The sequence below is a fragment of the Hypanus sabinus genome, chromosome 1 (genome assembly GCF_030144855.1).
Source record: "Hypanus sabinus isolate sHypSab1 chromosome 1, sHypSab1.hap1, whole genome shotgun sequence".
Lineage (NCBI taxonomy): Eukaryota > Metazoa > Chordata > Chondrichthyes > Myliobatiformes > Dasyatidae > Hypanus > Hypanus sabinus.
This window is the reverse complement of record NC_082706.1, coordinates 63,458,390-63,474,957: the sequence shown is the minus strand read 5'-3', so window position 1 is coordinate 63,474,957 and position 16,568 is coordinate 63,458,390. Positions and strand designations below refer to the sequence as shown.

Below are 16,568 nucleotides of genomic sequence, written 5' to 3'. Positions count from 1 at the left end.
CCTTGGCTACATCGACGACTGCACTAGCACTGCCACCTGCACGCATGCTGAGCTCATCAACTTCATTAACTTTGCCTCCAACTTTCACCCTGCCCTCAAATTTACCTGGTCCATTTCCAACACCTCCCTCCCCTTTCTTGATCTTTCTAACTCCATCTCTGGAGATGGCTGATACTGATATCCATTATAAGCCTGCAAACTCTCACAGCTACCTAGACTATTCCTCTTCCCACCCTGTCTCTTGCAAAAATGCTATCCTCTTCTCACAATTCCTCTGTCTCCACCGCATCTGTTCTCAGGATGAGGCTTTTCATTCCAGGACGAAGGAGATGTCTTCCTTTTCTAAACAAAGGGGTTTCCCTTCTTCCACCATCAACTCTGCTCTCAAAAGCATCTCCCCCATTTCCCACACATCTGCCCTCACCCCATCCACCCGCCACCCCACTCGGGATAGGGTTCCCCTTGTCCTCACCTACCACCCCACCAGCCTCGAGATCCAAAGTATAATTCTCCGTAACTTCCGCCACCTCCAACAGGATCCCACTACCAAGCACATCTTCCGCCCCCCACCTTTCTGCTTTTCGCAGGGATCACTCCCTAAGCGACTCCCTTGTCCACTCGTCCCCCACCCCCCCCCCCCCCAATCCCTTCCCACCGATCTCCCTCCTGGCACTTATCCTTGTAAACGGAACAAGTGCTACACCTGCCCTTACACTTCCTCCCTCACCACCATTCAGGGCCCCAGACAGTCCTTCCAGGTGAGGTGACACTTCACCTGTGAGTTGGCTGGTGTGGTATACTGCGTCTGGTGCTCCCGGTGTGGTCTTCTATATATTGGTGAGACCCGACGCAGACTGAGAGACCGTTTCACTGAACACCTACGCTCAGTCCGCCAGAAAAAGCAGGATCTCCCAGTGGCCACACATTTTAATTCCACGTCCCATTCCCATTCTGATATGTCTATCCATGGCCTCCTCTACTGTCAAAATGAATCCAAACTCAGGTTGGAGGAACAACACCTTATATACCGGCTGGGTAGCCTCCAACCTGATGGCATGAACATTGACTTCCCTAACTTCTGCTAATGCCCCTCCTCCCCTTCTTACCCCATCCCTGACATATTTAGTTGTTTGCCTGTTCTCCATCTCCCTCTGATGCTTCCCCCCCACTTCTTTCTCCCGAGGCCTCCCGTCCCATGATCCTTTCCCTTCTCCAGCTCTGTATCACTTTCGCCAATCACCTTTCCAGCTCTTAGCTTCATCCCACCCCCTCCGGTCTTCTCCTATCATTTCGCATTTCCCCTGCCCCCACTACTTTCAAATCTCTTACTATCTTTCCTTTCAGTTAGTCCTGATGAAGGGTCTCGGCCCGAAACCTCAACACAGATGGCTGGCCTGCTGTGTTCCACCAGCATTTTATGTTTGTTGTGGTATGAATGTGCACCTATTACTGTATAATATTGTACCCGTTACGATAACTCGTGCACTACCATCTTATCAGTGTGAACTTGGAAATCCTGTACATCTTATTTTTAAGGTAATTTATTTTTTTTTTATTCTTCTTACTTCTCTTCTAAGATTTGACTATCTGTGCATTTTGAGTGCTACTGTGACACTGTAATTTCCTTTGGGATTGATAAAGTATCTATCTGTCTTAATCCCCAGACTATCTTAGCCCTCCATACCCCTCCCATCCATGTACCTGTCCATCCTTGCAATTTATGACTAAATTCAAACGGGAATATTTAAAACGTAGAAACAAAAACCTAGTTTCCTTAATGTTGTACATACAGTATTACATTGCAAATGATATAAAAACATTTTCAACCATTTGAAAGCTTAGAGTTATCATATCACTCTGATATGCAAAGTGTTATTTAGTAATTTTTGATTCAAGGTAGGCTATGCAATTGCCACCTACTTCACAATTTTAAATTTACATCAAAGGGAATAACTTAATCACTAGAAGCAAACACTTACCCCCTTGACATCTTTGAGGTCTCCTTTCAATAGTGAATCCAAAGTGAAGATGACATTATGACTAAGATTCTGCAGCTTTAAAAAAAACGTAAAAAAATTTTTAGCCAAATGAACATGTCAAATGTATCGAAGTGAAAGTATATTTGTCTTGATTGCATTCATGATATGCAAAAAACATTGAGGGAAATTGTACTGCATGAACCACAATATGGAGAAGATAGGCAAGTTCTTTTACATATATATTAACTGCACCAATCCAGGCAAGCAATATTATGGACCTGCAAAAGTTTTTAACAAGTAAGTAGTTTTATATAATAAGCAGGATTTCCTGGCAGCCATTAATTCCACTGCCCATTCTCATTCTGACATGTCAGTACTTGACCTCCTCTACTGCTATGATGAGGCCACTCTCCCAATGGAGGAGCAACATCTCGTATTCCCTCTGGGTAGCCTCCAACCTGGCATAATCATCAATTTCTCTAACTTCCAATAAATTTCTCCTTCTCCCCCTTCCTCCTCCTTTCATAACCCACTCTGGCTCCTCTATTACTTCTCTTCTCCTTAACTGCTTCTCACCTCTCCCTTGGAGCACTTCCTCCTTCCGTTTCTCCCATGGTCCACTCTCTCCTCAGATTCCTGCTTCACTTTTTCCACCTATCACCTCAGTTTCTCACTTCATACCCTGACCAACCCTCCTCCCTACCTTCCTCCTCAGCTGCTTCACCTATCACCTTCTAGCAGATGTTTGTTTCATATATTAATAAAACACTCATCTATGTCTTTGGGTTATGTTTTCCAGTTCTAGCAAAATAATTAGATAGAAACAAATGTTACAAACAAGTTAATATTTCCCAAATAAACTGTGCAGCAAAACTGAGAAACATTAACTCATTTATGCAAACTACAACAGTTAAACAGTTCACTTAACACTGTATATGTTTAACAATTATTATATTTATTCTAAAGAAAACAGCCAGATATATGCTCAATAGGATAGAGCCTGTGTTATACAGGCAACTTCCGTATTACTAGGGTGATGGGACTTTTTGTTCCTTATTGGTCCTTTGTGAATTCCACATACAGCAGTACCATCTGCACATGCTTCAAGAAATGAGAGCTAAAACAATTCTGTTTGTATTTGCTTAAAATTCACATAAATTTCAGAAAAGAAAAATTTTAGACCACATCTCTGATATTTTGATGTTTTGTGAATTCCTGGTCTTTTACCTGAACACCGAAATATATTTTTTAAATTTCCCAATACAAAATCAAACGAGAGTTTTATCACAATTTAATAACAGGTAAAACTGCTGGAATATAAAAATGAATGTAGGAAGTACATAATAATAGTATGTTACATTCTCAAAATCAAGGCACGACTATACAGTCACGTGGACTTCAGCAAGTTAGATGGAGGGAAGAATTTAAAAAGAATGCATTTTTTCTTCAGCGGTTTGATCGAGGCACGACTGTACAGGCACATGGACATCAGCAAGTTAAGACTTGCAGCCTCCTGGATGGCCACATCTGCACCAAGTGTGTTAAACTACAGCTCCTTAGGGACTGGGTTAGGGAACCAGACATGCAGCTCAATGACCTTCATCTGGTCAGGGTAAGTGAGGAGGTGAAAGAGAAGAGCTACAAGCAAGTAATCACACCAGGGCCTCAGGAGACAGATAAGTACCCACAGTCAGGAGAGGGAATGGCAAGAGTCAGGGGTACAGAGAGTACCCCTGTGGTAGTAAGTACTCCTGTTTGAGTACTGTTGAGGACGACAACCTACCTGGGGGAAGCAACAATGGCCAAGCCTCTGGCACGGGGTCTGGCCCTTGTGGCTCAGAAGAGTAGGGAAAGGAAGAGGATGGCAGCAGTGATAGGGGACTCTAAAGTTAGGGGGTCAGACAGCGCTTCAGCGAACTGACTCTTTGTCAACCAAGAACACTACTAATCCTAAATTAATCCATTTTATTCTCCCCACATTCCCAAAAACTCCCTGCAGATTTATCAGTTGAGGATAAATTCACGGTGGTTATCTAAACAACCAGCCAGCGCTCTTTCTGATGTGGAGGGGAAATAAAAGCAGCTACGGAACAGGGAGGGAGAAGGTACAAATTTCACAGAGACCCCTATGGAGCTCAGGATCACACCAGAGTTCTGGCACTGTGAGACAGTACCTCTATCATTTGCACAAAATGCTACAGGAACTCAGCAGGCTAGACAAAGGCTCAGCTCATTTGCACTTTGTTTGCACTCAAGTTGTCTTTCCCTGTACTTCTTGGATGTTAATTATAATTAAACCTTCTGGAACATCTGCAATAGTCATTCTGTCTCACCCAGAAAATATTTAGTATGAACTACAAGACGTGTGTCTGAATTTGCATAACCTATTTACAAAACAGTAGTCCAAGGCCATTCAAATGTAGGGATAGGGTTAACCCTACTCCACCATCACACAAGGAGCACTGCCACAAGAAAGCAGCATCCATCATTAAGGACCCCACCATTCAGGCTATGCTCTCTTCCTGCTGCGCTCTCTTCCTGCTGCAGCAATCAGGAAGGAGGTACCAGAGACTTAGGTCCCACACCAGCAGATTCAGGAACGGTTATTACTATCAGGTTCCTGAACCAGCATGGATAACTTCACTCACCTCAACATTGAACTGCCTCTACAACCTATGGTCACTTTCAAAGATTCAACAATTGATAGTCTCAATATTAGTTACTATTATTTGTTTTTTTGTATTTCCAGTTTGTCTTCATTTGCACATTGGTCATTCTCCATCTTTGTGTAACTTTTTTTCACTGATTTTATTGTGTTTCTTTGTTCTACTGTGAATGTCTGCAAGAAAATGAACCTCAGGGTAGTATAAAACAGTAGAAAGTTTTGACAAGAAAAGGCCATTTGGCCCGACAAAGCTTGCCACATTTCTATTCACTTAGTGTGTTGAAATAACTATAGAATTTACAGTTTAGTTTCTAAGGTACTACTCTCAATACACAACTATGTAGAAACAGAGAAAGATAGAAACGTCTTCGAGCTATCCATCCCATTGGATGGTTCCTTTCAGTCAGTTAGTGGGTGGTACCCCTCTCCTCAGAAAGGAATAGTGTGTGCGTGAATGGATTTTAGGTGAATAGGGGGTTGCACAAGTCCAGGCCCACCCTCTCGCCATCCCCTCCCGGATCCAGCGACATGGTGTATCATAGAAAACCTGCAGCACAATACAGGCCCTTCGGCCCACAAAGTTGTACTAAACATGTCCCTACCTTAGAAATTACTAGGCTAGCCCACAGCCCTCTATTTTTCTAAGCTCCATGTACCTATCCAAAAGTCTCTTAAAAGACCCTATCATATCCGCTTCCACCACCATTGCTGACAGCCCATTCCATGCACTCGCCACACTCTGTGTAAAAAAATTTACCCCTGACATCTCCTCTGTACCTACTCCCCAGCACCTTAAACCTGTGTCCTCTTGTGGCAACCATTTCAGCCCTGGGAAAAAGCCTCTGACTATCCACACAATCAATGCCTCTCATCACCTTATACACCTCTACCAGGTCACCTCTCATCCCCCGTTGCCTCAAGGAGAAAAGGTCGAGTTCACTCAACCTATTCTCATAAGACATGTTCCCCAATCCAGGCAACATCCTTGTAAATCTCCTCTGCACCCTTTCTATGGTTTCCACATCCTTCCTGTAGTTAGGCGACCAGAACTGAGCACAGTACTCCAAGTGGGGTCTGACCATAGGTGTTGGTAATGTATAGGTAATGTATACTTATATACATTACCTCTCGGATCCCAAATTCAATTCCTCGATTGATGAAGGCCAATACATCATGCACCTTCTTAACCACAGAGTCAACCTGCACAGCTGCTTTCAGTGTCCTATGGACTCGGACCCCACGATCCCTCTGATCCTCCACACTGCCAAGAGTCTTACCATTGATACTATATTCTGCCATCATATTTGACCCACCAAAATGAACCACTTCACACTTATCTGAATTGAACTCCATCTGCCACTTCTCAGCCCAGTTTTGCATCCTATCAACAAACTAAGTAGTTTCTTTCATGTATCCACAACTTGCTGTATAATGAAATGCTTCCTGATGTTAGTCTGAATTCTCTCCTTAACCTATGTCCCTGTGCCCTTGATGACTGGGATCATTGGGATCTCTTCTGGGGGAAGTATGACCTATTCAAATGTGACAGTTGCACCTGAACCTGAGGGGGAACAGTATTCTTGTAAACAGGTTTGTTAGAGCTGTTGGGGAGGATTTGAACTGATAAGGCAAGGGTGTGGGAACCCGAGTGATGAAACTCAGGATAGGACAGATGGTAAAAAAGTAAAGATAGTGTGCAGTCTGACTGGCAGAAAGGGCAGTCAGGTTATGGGAAATAGTCACAGCCAAGAGAGTAAGTATCAATACATTAGGGATGCAGCATCCAAAGGGGTAGCAAATACAGTACTCAAGGTGTTGTATCAGAAATAAGGTGGATGATCTTATTGCACTGTTACAGATTGCAGGTATGATGTTGTGGCCATCACAGAATCATGGCTGAAGGATAATTGTATTTGGGATCTACATCCGGGGCACCTAGGGGCAACTCGAGTAGCAGCATTACTCTTAATGGATACAATTAAATATTCTCGTTTCAGCCTGATACAGTTAAAAAGCGTAACTGCTTCCAAGGTTAATAGAGTCAACAAGATATCTTAATGTGTTTAAACAAACTATCACTGCTTGAAATTAATGGAAACAACACTGGTTGTGGACAGAAGCGTCCACATAGGATTCCATGTAGGAAGCGTGGCTGTAGATAAGGGATACATGTGCGGTTAAGGAAATGGGGTTTTAAACTCCCAATACTGACCATCTTGCTGGCAAATGTATAGTCTCTGTTGAATAAAATCGATGATCTCAAAGCTAGGGTGCTGAATCATTAGGACTGCGCGTCTCCTTTGCTTCATGGAATCCTGGAAAACCCATGTAACATGCTGTATGGTTTCACTGATAATGTAATGGTTTCTCAGCAGCAGCAATGTTTGGGTTGTGACTAGAGAAAATGGGGTTTGGAATGCTGATGTTCTTTCTTGTGTGTCTGGAAGGGAGATTTTCAGGGCCTCCTGGTCTCTGACCAGGGAGAGATGAGGAGAGAAGGGAGAATGGGGGGAGTTGGTAGAGCGCTGGACAGGGTGGACTTGGAGCGAGGGTCCGAAGGGCAGCAACAATCGGAGGAGGTCAATGGTGGACAACTGGCTTATCAGTGAGCTCCAACATTGCACAATAAACTACTAGAAAGTGAGTCACCTGTTGAATCAGCTTCTGTGTGGTTACCCACCCTTGGGGAAGAAAGGGCGGGGGGGGGGGGGAGAAGGACAGGAAGGTGGAGAGTATCTTAGCCCATCGGTGCCCTTTGGACTGAGCTGGGGTGCAAATTGTGAGGAGGTCCTTCAGTCGCTGAAGGAGCTGCTGACCCAGGCACAGGTGCTGGCTTATATGGACCCCTGATTACCGTGTGTGCTGCACACGGATGCCAGTCAAGAGGGTTTAGGGGGCATCCTGTATCAAGATCAGGGCTCCAGGTTGAGGCCTACTGCGTTCATCAGCTCCTGGAGTCTGTCACCGTCCGAGAAAAACTAGCCCACGCACAAGTTGGAATTCCTGGGGTTAAAATGGGCAGTGGTGAATAAGCTGAGTGACTACCTCTACAGGGCCAAGTTTGAGGTGAGGACGGACAACAACCCCCTAACTTATATATTGACCTCGGCAAAACCAGATGCCACAAACCATCAGTGGTTGGCGGCATTGTCTGCCTATGATTGCAGCCTGAAGTACCGGTCGGAATGCAGGAACAAAAAATTTTATAGGTATATGGACAGGAAAGGAATGGAGGGTTATGGGCTGAGTGCAGCTCGGTGAGACTAGGTGAGAGTAAGCAGTCGGTACGGACTAGAAGGGCCAAGATGGCCTGTTTCCATGCTGTAAATGTTATATGGTTAACATTGATGCTGATGCTTTGTCCCAACGGGGGCATGAGGGACTGGTCAGGGATGAGGAGTGGGAAAGCGTTCCCGTCCCAGGGGTGAAGACCCTGTGTCAGAGGAAGATGAGGGGCAGGATCAAGCGGTGGACCAATTGGGGGCTTCTGATGGTGCCATTCCCCAAGTTTATTGTAACCTGACTGCTCTGACGACAAATCAGCTGCCAGAATCGAATCCTGGGGAAGTGGCAGCTGCTCAGAGATAACCGGGGCATTGGTACCACTTGGGCGGTGGTTGAAAAGGGAGACATGGCTCAGGCAGAAAGGACAAAACACGCGACAGTGCCTCCATTACTGAGAGAATGGCCTCAGTTGGAGTTGAAGAACCAGATCTTACACAGGGTCACATCACCCCCAAAACCGACCCCGGCGTTGCTAGCTGGTTCTGCCTGAGAAGTAGCAGAGGATGGTGTTGAAGTCACTTCATGATGATTCTGGACATTTGGAGGTTGAAAAGACCTATGGATTGCTCAGAGACCGGTTTTACTGGCCCCGAATGAAGTCGGAGGTCAAAGAATACTGCAAGTCATGCATTCGATGCATACTCCCTTGTCCCTCTTGCAGAGTGCCTGGACCTACAAGCCTGGTGTGTCTGGATTTCCTGTCCATAGAACCCGATGCCAGCAACACGGTGAATATCTTAGTCATCACGGACCACTACACCAGATATGCTCAGGCTTTTCCTACCAAGGACCAGAGGGTGTCTATGGTGGCAAGAGTGCTATGGGAGAAGTATTTTATTTATTATGGCCTTCCCAGGCGAATACACAGTGATCAGGGTCGGGATTTCTAGAGCAGACTCATCTGGGCATGCTTGGAATGGAGAAGTCAGGGACCACACCCTATCACCCGCAGAGTGATCCCCAGCTAGAGACGTTTAATCAGACCTTGCTAGACATGCTTGGGACCCAACAAGAAGAGCAGGTGGAGTCAACATATTGGGCATCTGGTTCATAGTTACAACTGTACACGAAATGAAGCTACTGGGTACTCACCATATTATTTGATGTTTGGGCATGAAGCAAGGTTGCCCGTTGACCTTTGCTTTGGGATTGACCAACAAAGACTTACCTGAAGTATGTGTCTGACATGAGAAGGGAGTTGAAAAGGGTTTATGAATCAGTTGGAGTCACGGCTGCCAAGCAGAATCAAGGGAATAAGAGGAGGTATGATCAGAAAGTGAGGTTCTCCCAATTCATGCAGGGAGACCGAGTCCTCATAAGGAACTTGGGGCTACCTGGAAAGCATAAGCTGGCTGACTGCTGGGCAGCCACACCCTATGTGGTAGAGAGTCAGATGCCAAACCTACCGTTTTCCAGGTGAAACCAGAGGCTGGGAATGGGCCTGTCAAGATTCTCCATCTGTTGCCCTGGGTCTAGAGGTGCAGATAGACCCAGAGCCCAACTTGGAGCCTACATCTAGTAAGAGGACTCTGCGGAAACGCAGGGTGACTACCGGGCCCCCAACAGGTGAGATTAGGCTGGCCCCCACCCCCGAGAGAGATACTGATTCGGAGGGTAAGGACCTGGGTGTGTGGTATATGCTGCCTTTCGCTAACTACCCAATGACTGAGGAAGAGATTCTCGGCCCTTCCCCCATTGAGACAAGTGAAGTAGGGCAGGGGGCTGTCTGTGGGCAGCCTGGGTGGCAGACAGACTCTGCAGGGGAGGAAGCGGGGTTTGATCGCAGGACAGAGGGCTCCAAGTTGCAGATGGACATGAGTGATAGATCAGGGAAGGCCTCGCCAGGTAGACTGGAAGTATCCCCAGTAGTGTCAGAACCTGACGAGTCAAGTGCGGGGGTGCGGAGGTCTCAGAGTATAAGGACACCACCGGATAGGCTGGCTTACGTAGCACCAGGGGAGCAGAGTATGATCTCTACTGTGTTGGGGTGCTATTTTACACCTTTTAACACCTGGACTGGGCTTTGTGATTTGCAGTAAGGGTTGATGAATTATCTCAACGTCATGACGACATGGCTAAATTTAGTGGGGGAGGGAAGAATATAACATGCTGTAGGGTTTCACTGCAGTGTTGGGGCGTGGCCTAGCGTATAAGGCATCAGTCTAGTGATCTGAAAGTCACTGGTTCGAGTCTCAGCTGAGGCAGCGTGTTGTCTCCTTGAGCAAGGCACTTAACAACACATTGTTCTGCGACACCACCGGTGTAATATATATATATATTCACTGTTGTGTAACATGCTGTATTGATCATGTAATGGTTTCTCAGTAGCACCAATGTTTGGGTTACGACTAGAGCTAACAGGGTTTGGAATGCTGTTGTTCTTTCTTGAGTCTGGAAGGGAGATTTTTGTGGTCTTTTGCCGGGGAGGGATGAGAAGAGAAGGGAGAATGGGGGGAGCTGGTAGAGCGCTGGACAGGGTGGACTTGGAGCAAGTGTCCGAAGGGCAGCAACAATCGGAGGAGGTCGATGGTGGACGATCGACTTATCAGTGAGCTGCAACATTGTGCAATAGGCTGTTTCTTAAGATTGGGCCCTTGTTTCATTTTTTCCGTTTTCTTTACTAACCATATAGTCAAAGTAAGAATTCATCTTTTAATTGCATATTGTGTACTCTTTGTTATTTTGGGATACTGATTTGTAACGGGTCACATCGTGCAGCACCCACCCAGACGAGCTTTCTCAAGTTTGTCTAGGCCAGGGGTGATCACCCCCTATATTAAGCTGCTAGCGGAAGCAAGAGTTACACCCCTGGTTTATACACCGTCAGGACAGATCTACAGGGTCTCTCAAAAGCAGCGGTGGAGGAGTATGCCTCATGATCAAATCTTCTTGGTGCACAAATATATCAGTGCTGTCCCAATTCTGCTCACCAGACCTGGAATATCTAGCAGTTAAGTGCCGTCCTTTTTACCTACCACGGGAGTTCTCTGGGGTCATTCTGATAGCAGTATAAATACCACCTCAGGCCAATGACAATCAGGCTTTAGATGATCTGAGCAATGGGATCAATGTGCATGAAACAGTACTCCTTAACGCCTTCACCATAATTTTGGGAGATTTTAACAAGTCCAGTCTGAAAAAATTCACTAAGCAACTACCATCAACAGATCACTTGCAATACCAGAGGAAACAACACACTGGACCATTGCTACACCACCATCAAGAATACCTACTGTGCTGGTCCACGCCTTCAATTCAGGAAGTCTGATCACCTGGCTGTACTTCTACAACCTGACTATAGGCAGACTGAAGACTGCAGCACCAATAGTGAGGACAAGCAGGTATGGATAAGGGAAGCACAGGAGCACCTACAGGACCACTTTGAATCGGTGGACTGGACTGTATTCAGGGATTCATCATCGAACCTGGATGAGTATGCTGCAGTTGTTACCGACTTCATTAAAATCTGCGTGGATGAGTGTGTGCCTACAAAGACTTACTGTACATTCCCAAACCAAAAGCCATGGATGAATTTAAAGTAAAATTGGATAGGTATATGGACAGGAAAGGACTGGAGTGTTATGGGCTGAGTGCAGGCCAGTGGGACTAGGTGACAGTAAGCGTTCGGCATGGACTAGATGACCTATTTCCATGCTGTAATTGTTATAAGGTTATATATAACCAGGATGTATGTCGTCTGTTGAAGGCCAGATCTGTGGCATTCAAGTCTGGTGACCCAGGCCTGTACCAGAAAATCAGGTATGATTGGCTGAGGGCTATTTCAAGGGTGAAGAGACAATTTCGAACGAGGTTGGAGGTGACGACAGATGCATGGCAACTCTGGCAGAGTCTGCAAGACATTACTTCCCACAAAGTGAAAGCCAATAGCATGAATGCCAGTATTGCTTCACTACCAGATGAACTCAATGCCTTCGATACCCTCTTTGAAAGGGAGAAATTAACTAAAGCGTGAAGATCGCTGCTGTACCTGATGACCCTGTAATCTCAGTCTCAGAGGCCGATGTTAGGCCTCCTTTAAAGATAGTGAACCCTCACAAGGCGGAAAGTCCCAAAGAAGTACCTAGTAAGGCTCCGATTACCTGTGCCAACCAACTGGTGGGAGCATTCAAGGACATTTTCAACCTCTCATTGCTACGGGTGGAAGTTCCCACTTGCTTTAAAAAGGCAACAATTATACCAGTGCCTAAGAAGAATAACGTGAACTGCCTTAATATCTCCTGGTAGCACTCACATCTACAATGATGAAATGCTTTGAGAAGTTGGTCATGACTAGACTGAACTCTTGCCACTGGAAGGACCTGGACCCATTACAATTTGCCATAAAAGGTGCAATCTCGATGGCTCTTCATACGGCTTTGGACCACCTGGACAACACAAACACCTATGTCAGGAAGCTGTTCATCAATTATAGATCAGGATTTAATAGCATCATTCCCACAATCCTGATTGAGAAGTTGCAGAATCTGGGCCTCTGTACCTCCCCCTGCAATTGGATCCTCGACTTCCTAACCCGAAGACCACAACCTGTGCGGATTGGTGTTAACATCTCCTCACAGATAATCAACACTGGTGCACCTCAGGGGTGTGTGCTTAGCCCACTGCTCTACTCTCTGTTTACACATGACTGTGTGGCTAGACATAGCTCAAATACCATCTATAAATTTGCTGATGATACCAACCATTGTTGGTAGAATCTCAGATGGCGACAGGAAGGCATACAGGTGCAGAATATGCCAATGAGTGGAGTGGTATCGCAGCAACAACCTGGCATTCAACGTAAGACGAAAGAGCTGACCGTGAACTTCAGGAAGGGTCAGACAAAGGAACACATGTCAATCCTCATAGAGGCATCAGAAGTGGAAAGAATGAGCAGTTTCAAGTTCCTGGGTGTCAAGATCTCTGAGGATTTAACCTGCTCCCAGCATATCGATGTAATTATAAAGAAGGCAAGACTGCGGCTATACTTCATTAGGAGGTTGAAGAGTTTTGGCATGTCAACAAATACACTCAAAAACTTCTACAGACGTACGGTGGGAGCATTCTGGCAGGCTGCATCACTGTCTGGTATGTGAGGCTACTGCACAGGACCAAACGAAGCTACAAAGGATTGTAAGTTTAGTCAGCTCCATCTTGGGTACTAGCCGACAAAGTATCCAGGTCATCTTCAAGGATGCAAACACGAGGAAATCTGCAACCTCACATTTTTAATAAATGTACAGGTTTTTTTGCACTATTTTTAATCTATTCAATATATGTATACCGTAATTATTAATATGATTTTATTTTGCTTTTTTTTCTTCTATATTATGCATTGCATTCAACTCCTGCTCCTAAGTTAACAAAGTTCACGTTACATGCTGGTGATAATTCTGATTCCAAATGCCCAAGGTTACACATTGTATCAGAGAGGCAGGTGTGGCTCTACTCGTAAAGGATGGCATTAAATCAGTAGAAAGATGTAACATAGGATTGGAATATGTTGAATTCTCGTTTGTTGAGTTACAAAACTGCAAGGATAAAAGGACAAACACAAGGAAATCTGCAGATGCTGGAAATTCAAACAACAACCCACACAAAATGCTGGTGGAACACAGCAGGCCAGGCAGCATCTATAAGGAGAAGCACTGTCGACGTTTCGGACCAAGACATCGACAGTGCTTCTCCTTAAGGATAAAAGGATGCTGATTGTGGTTACCGTAAATTCTGGTGTTCAAGCCTACCTGCAGTATAAGCCAACCCCCATTTTCAAGGCTAAAAAAGTGACTTTTTCATGTTACCTTTGTATAAGCCAACCCCTTTTGTACAGGTTTTTGATTTAACCAGAATAGATCACAAGATCCCGGAAACTGAAAATTTTGTGAACCAGTATCTGCTAAGAAAACAGGCCTACACATAGTAGAGCGTTATAAGCGAATTCTTAATAAATAAATCAGGAAGGGAATTTTGGATTAGGTTTCCAAAGGAAAAGAACCCTCTGAAATGTAACCCCCGTGAAACCATCATAATCTCATTAAAACATAAAACACGGGGTAGCAGGATCAGTACGTGTACTCAGTATTGAGTTTGCGACCACCGTGTTCAAATGATTAAAGCAAATGCGATATGATGCTGACTTCAAGCTGAAGGTTGTTGATTTTGCTAAAGGAATGAATAATTCTGCAGCTGCTGAGAAAGAAGTTTAATGTAAACGAGAAACAAGTGAGAGAGTGGAGAAAGGCAGAGGACAGGCTGAGGGAAATGCCAAAGACAAAATGTGCAAATCATGGGAAAACATACCAGTGGACAGAACTGGAAGAAAAAGTGAATCACCAGTGATCGTCTGGATACATTGTTATCAGAGAAATGATTCTCGTTCAAGTGTTGAAATGGGACGAGAAACACGGTGAGGTCAGCGAAAATTTCAAAGCTACGTGAAGTTGGTGCACTCAATTTATGAATAGACGCGATCTTGTGTTGAGACAAAAAACAAAGATTGCTCAGAAAATTCCCACGGGGTGTTGGTGTTTACGTTCAAGAAATCTGCTGATGGACGAAGCCGGTTGTTTGAAGTGGGTTGAAGAGGTGTGGCGTCAACATCCTGAAGGTTTCAGGAAAGAAAAGTCGCTACTTGTCTGGGATATGTTCAAAGCGCACTTGTCAGGTGAGACAAGAGCAGCACTGAAAGCTGAAAATACGGACACTGCAGTCATCCCCGGTGGTTTGATGTCCGTGCTCCAGCCACTAAATGTGAGTTTAAACAAACCATTCAAAAAATTCATGAATCGACAGTGGAACAAATTTGACTCAAAAACAGCCAATAAATACGAGCTGTCTTCCATGTATTCCTTTTTCCAAAGTTGGCACCCTCTGTATAAGCAGACCCACTAATTTTAGGACCAAAATTTAGGGTCATATTCTTCGCTTATATACCGGAATTTACGGTATATACAGGTGTCCCAACAGTGGCTGGGAGGTGGACCAGAGATTACTGTAGCAAAATAGGAAAGGTATGTCAAAAGGACAATGTTCCGATAGTCATGGGAGGTTGAATGGGAAAATCAAGCTGGTGATGGATCTCAAGACAGTGAGTTTGTTGAGATCCTGAGAGTTGGGTTTTCAGAGTAGTTTGTCATTGAACCCACTAGGGGGTCAGCTATACTGGACTGGGTGTTTTGTAATGAACTGGAGGCGATTAGGGAGCCTAGGAAAAGAACCCTTAGGAAGCTATGATCACAATATGATTGAGTTAGCTTAGAATTTGATAGGGAGAAAGTGAAGTCTGACATTGCAATATTTCAGTGCAGTTAGGGAAATTACAGTGCCATGAGAAGAGTATAAAATAGTATACTCAGTCTCTTGGCTGACAAGGGAAGTCAAAGCTAATGTAAAACAAAACAGAGGGCACACAACAAAGCAAAAATTAGTGGGAAGACAGAGGATTGGGAAGTTTTTAAAAACCTACGGAAAGCAACTAAAAGAACCATTAGAAAAGAAAAGATGAAACATGAAAGCAAGCTAGCAAATAATATCAAAGTGTATAGGAAAAGCTTTTTTAAGTATGTAAAAAATAAAAGAAAGATGAGAGTGGATATAGGACCACTAGAAAATGAGACATGAGAAACAATAACGGGGTACAAGGAGATGGCAGATGAACTAAATGAGTATTTTGCATCAGTCTTCACTGTGGAAGAAACTAGCAGTGTGCCAGATGTTGCAGTGTGTGAAGGAAAAGAAGTAAGTGCAGTTACAATTACATGGGAAAAGGTGCTTAAAAAGCTGAAAGACTTAGGGTACATGAAACACCTTGTCCAGATGAACTACACTAGAGGGTTCTGAAAGAGGTAGAGTTAGAAATTGTGGCGGCATTAACAATGATCTTTCAAAAATCATTGGACTCTGGCATGGTGCTGGGGACTGGAAAATTGCAAATGTCAATCCACTCCTTAAGAAAGGAGGGAGGCAGCAGGAGGGAAATTATAGACCAGTTAGCCTGACCTCAGTGGTTGGGAAGATGTGAGTCAATTGTTAAGGACGAGGTGATGGGAGTACTTGGTGACACAGGACAAGATAGGACAAAGTCAGCATAGTGTCCTTAAGGGGAAATCCTCCCTGACAAATCTGTTGGAATTCTTTGAGGAGATTACAAGTAGGATGGATAAAGGGGATGCAGGGGATGTTGTATATTTGCACTTTCAGAAGGCCTTTGATAAGGTGCCACACATAATACTGCTTACTAAGTTAAGAGGCAGTGGTATTACAGGAAAGTTACTAACATGGTTAGAACATTGGCTAATTGGAAGTAGGCAGTGAGTGGGAATAAAAGGATCCTTGTCTGGTTGGCTGCCAGTGATTTGTGGTGTTCCGCAGGGGTTGGTGTTGGAACCACTTATTATACAGTATATAAATGATTTATACGACGAAATAAATGGCTTTGTTGCAAAGTTTGCAGATAGGAAGATTGGAGAAGGGGCAGGTAGCACTGAGGAAACAGGTAGGATACAGTAGGACAGACAGATTAGGAGAATGGGCAAGAAAGTAGCAAATGAAATATAATGTTCAAAAATGCATGGTCATGCACTTTGGTAGTAGAAATAAATGTGCGGACTGTTTTCTAAATGGGGAGAAAAAATCTGAGATGC

General features: G+C 44.5%; 1 protein-coding gene across 5 annotated transcripts in view; it reads right to left on the bottom strand.

Annotated features, from left to right (window-relative positions):
- The window catches only part of LOC132394392 (arf-GAP with SH3 domain, ANK repeat and PH domain-containing protein 1-like), a 426,165-nt gene that overhangs the window by 244,132 nt on the left and 165,465 nt on the right, over positions 1 to 16,568 (bottom strand). For all 5 annotated transcript variants that reach the window (XM_059970475.1, XM_059970494.1, XM_059970464.1 and 2 more), the window contains one exon: positions 1,980 to 2,054. In XM_059970475.1, the coding sequence (XP_059826458.1) occupies positions 1,980 to 2,054 (75 nt within the window). The remainder of the gene's footprint in view (positions 1 to 1,979; positions 2,055 to 16,568) is intronic.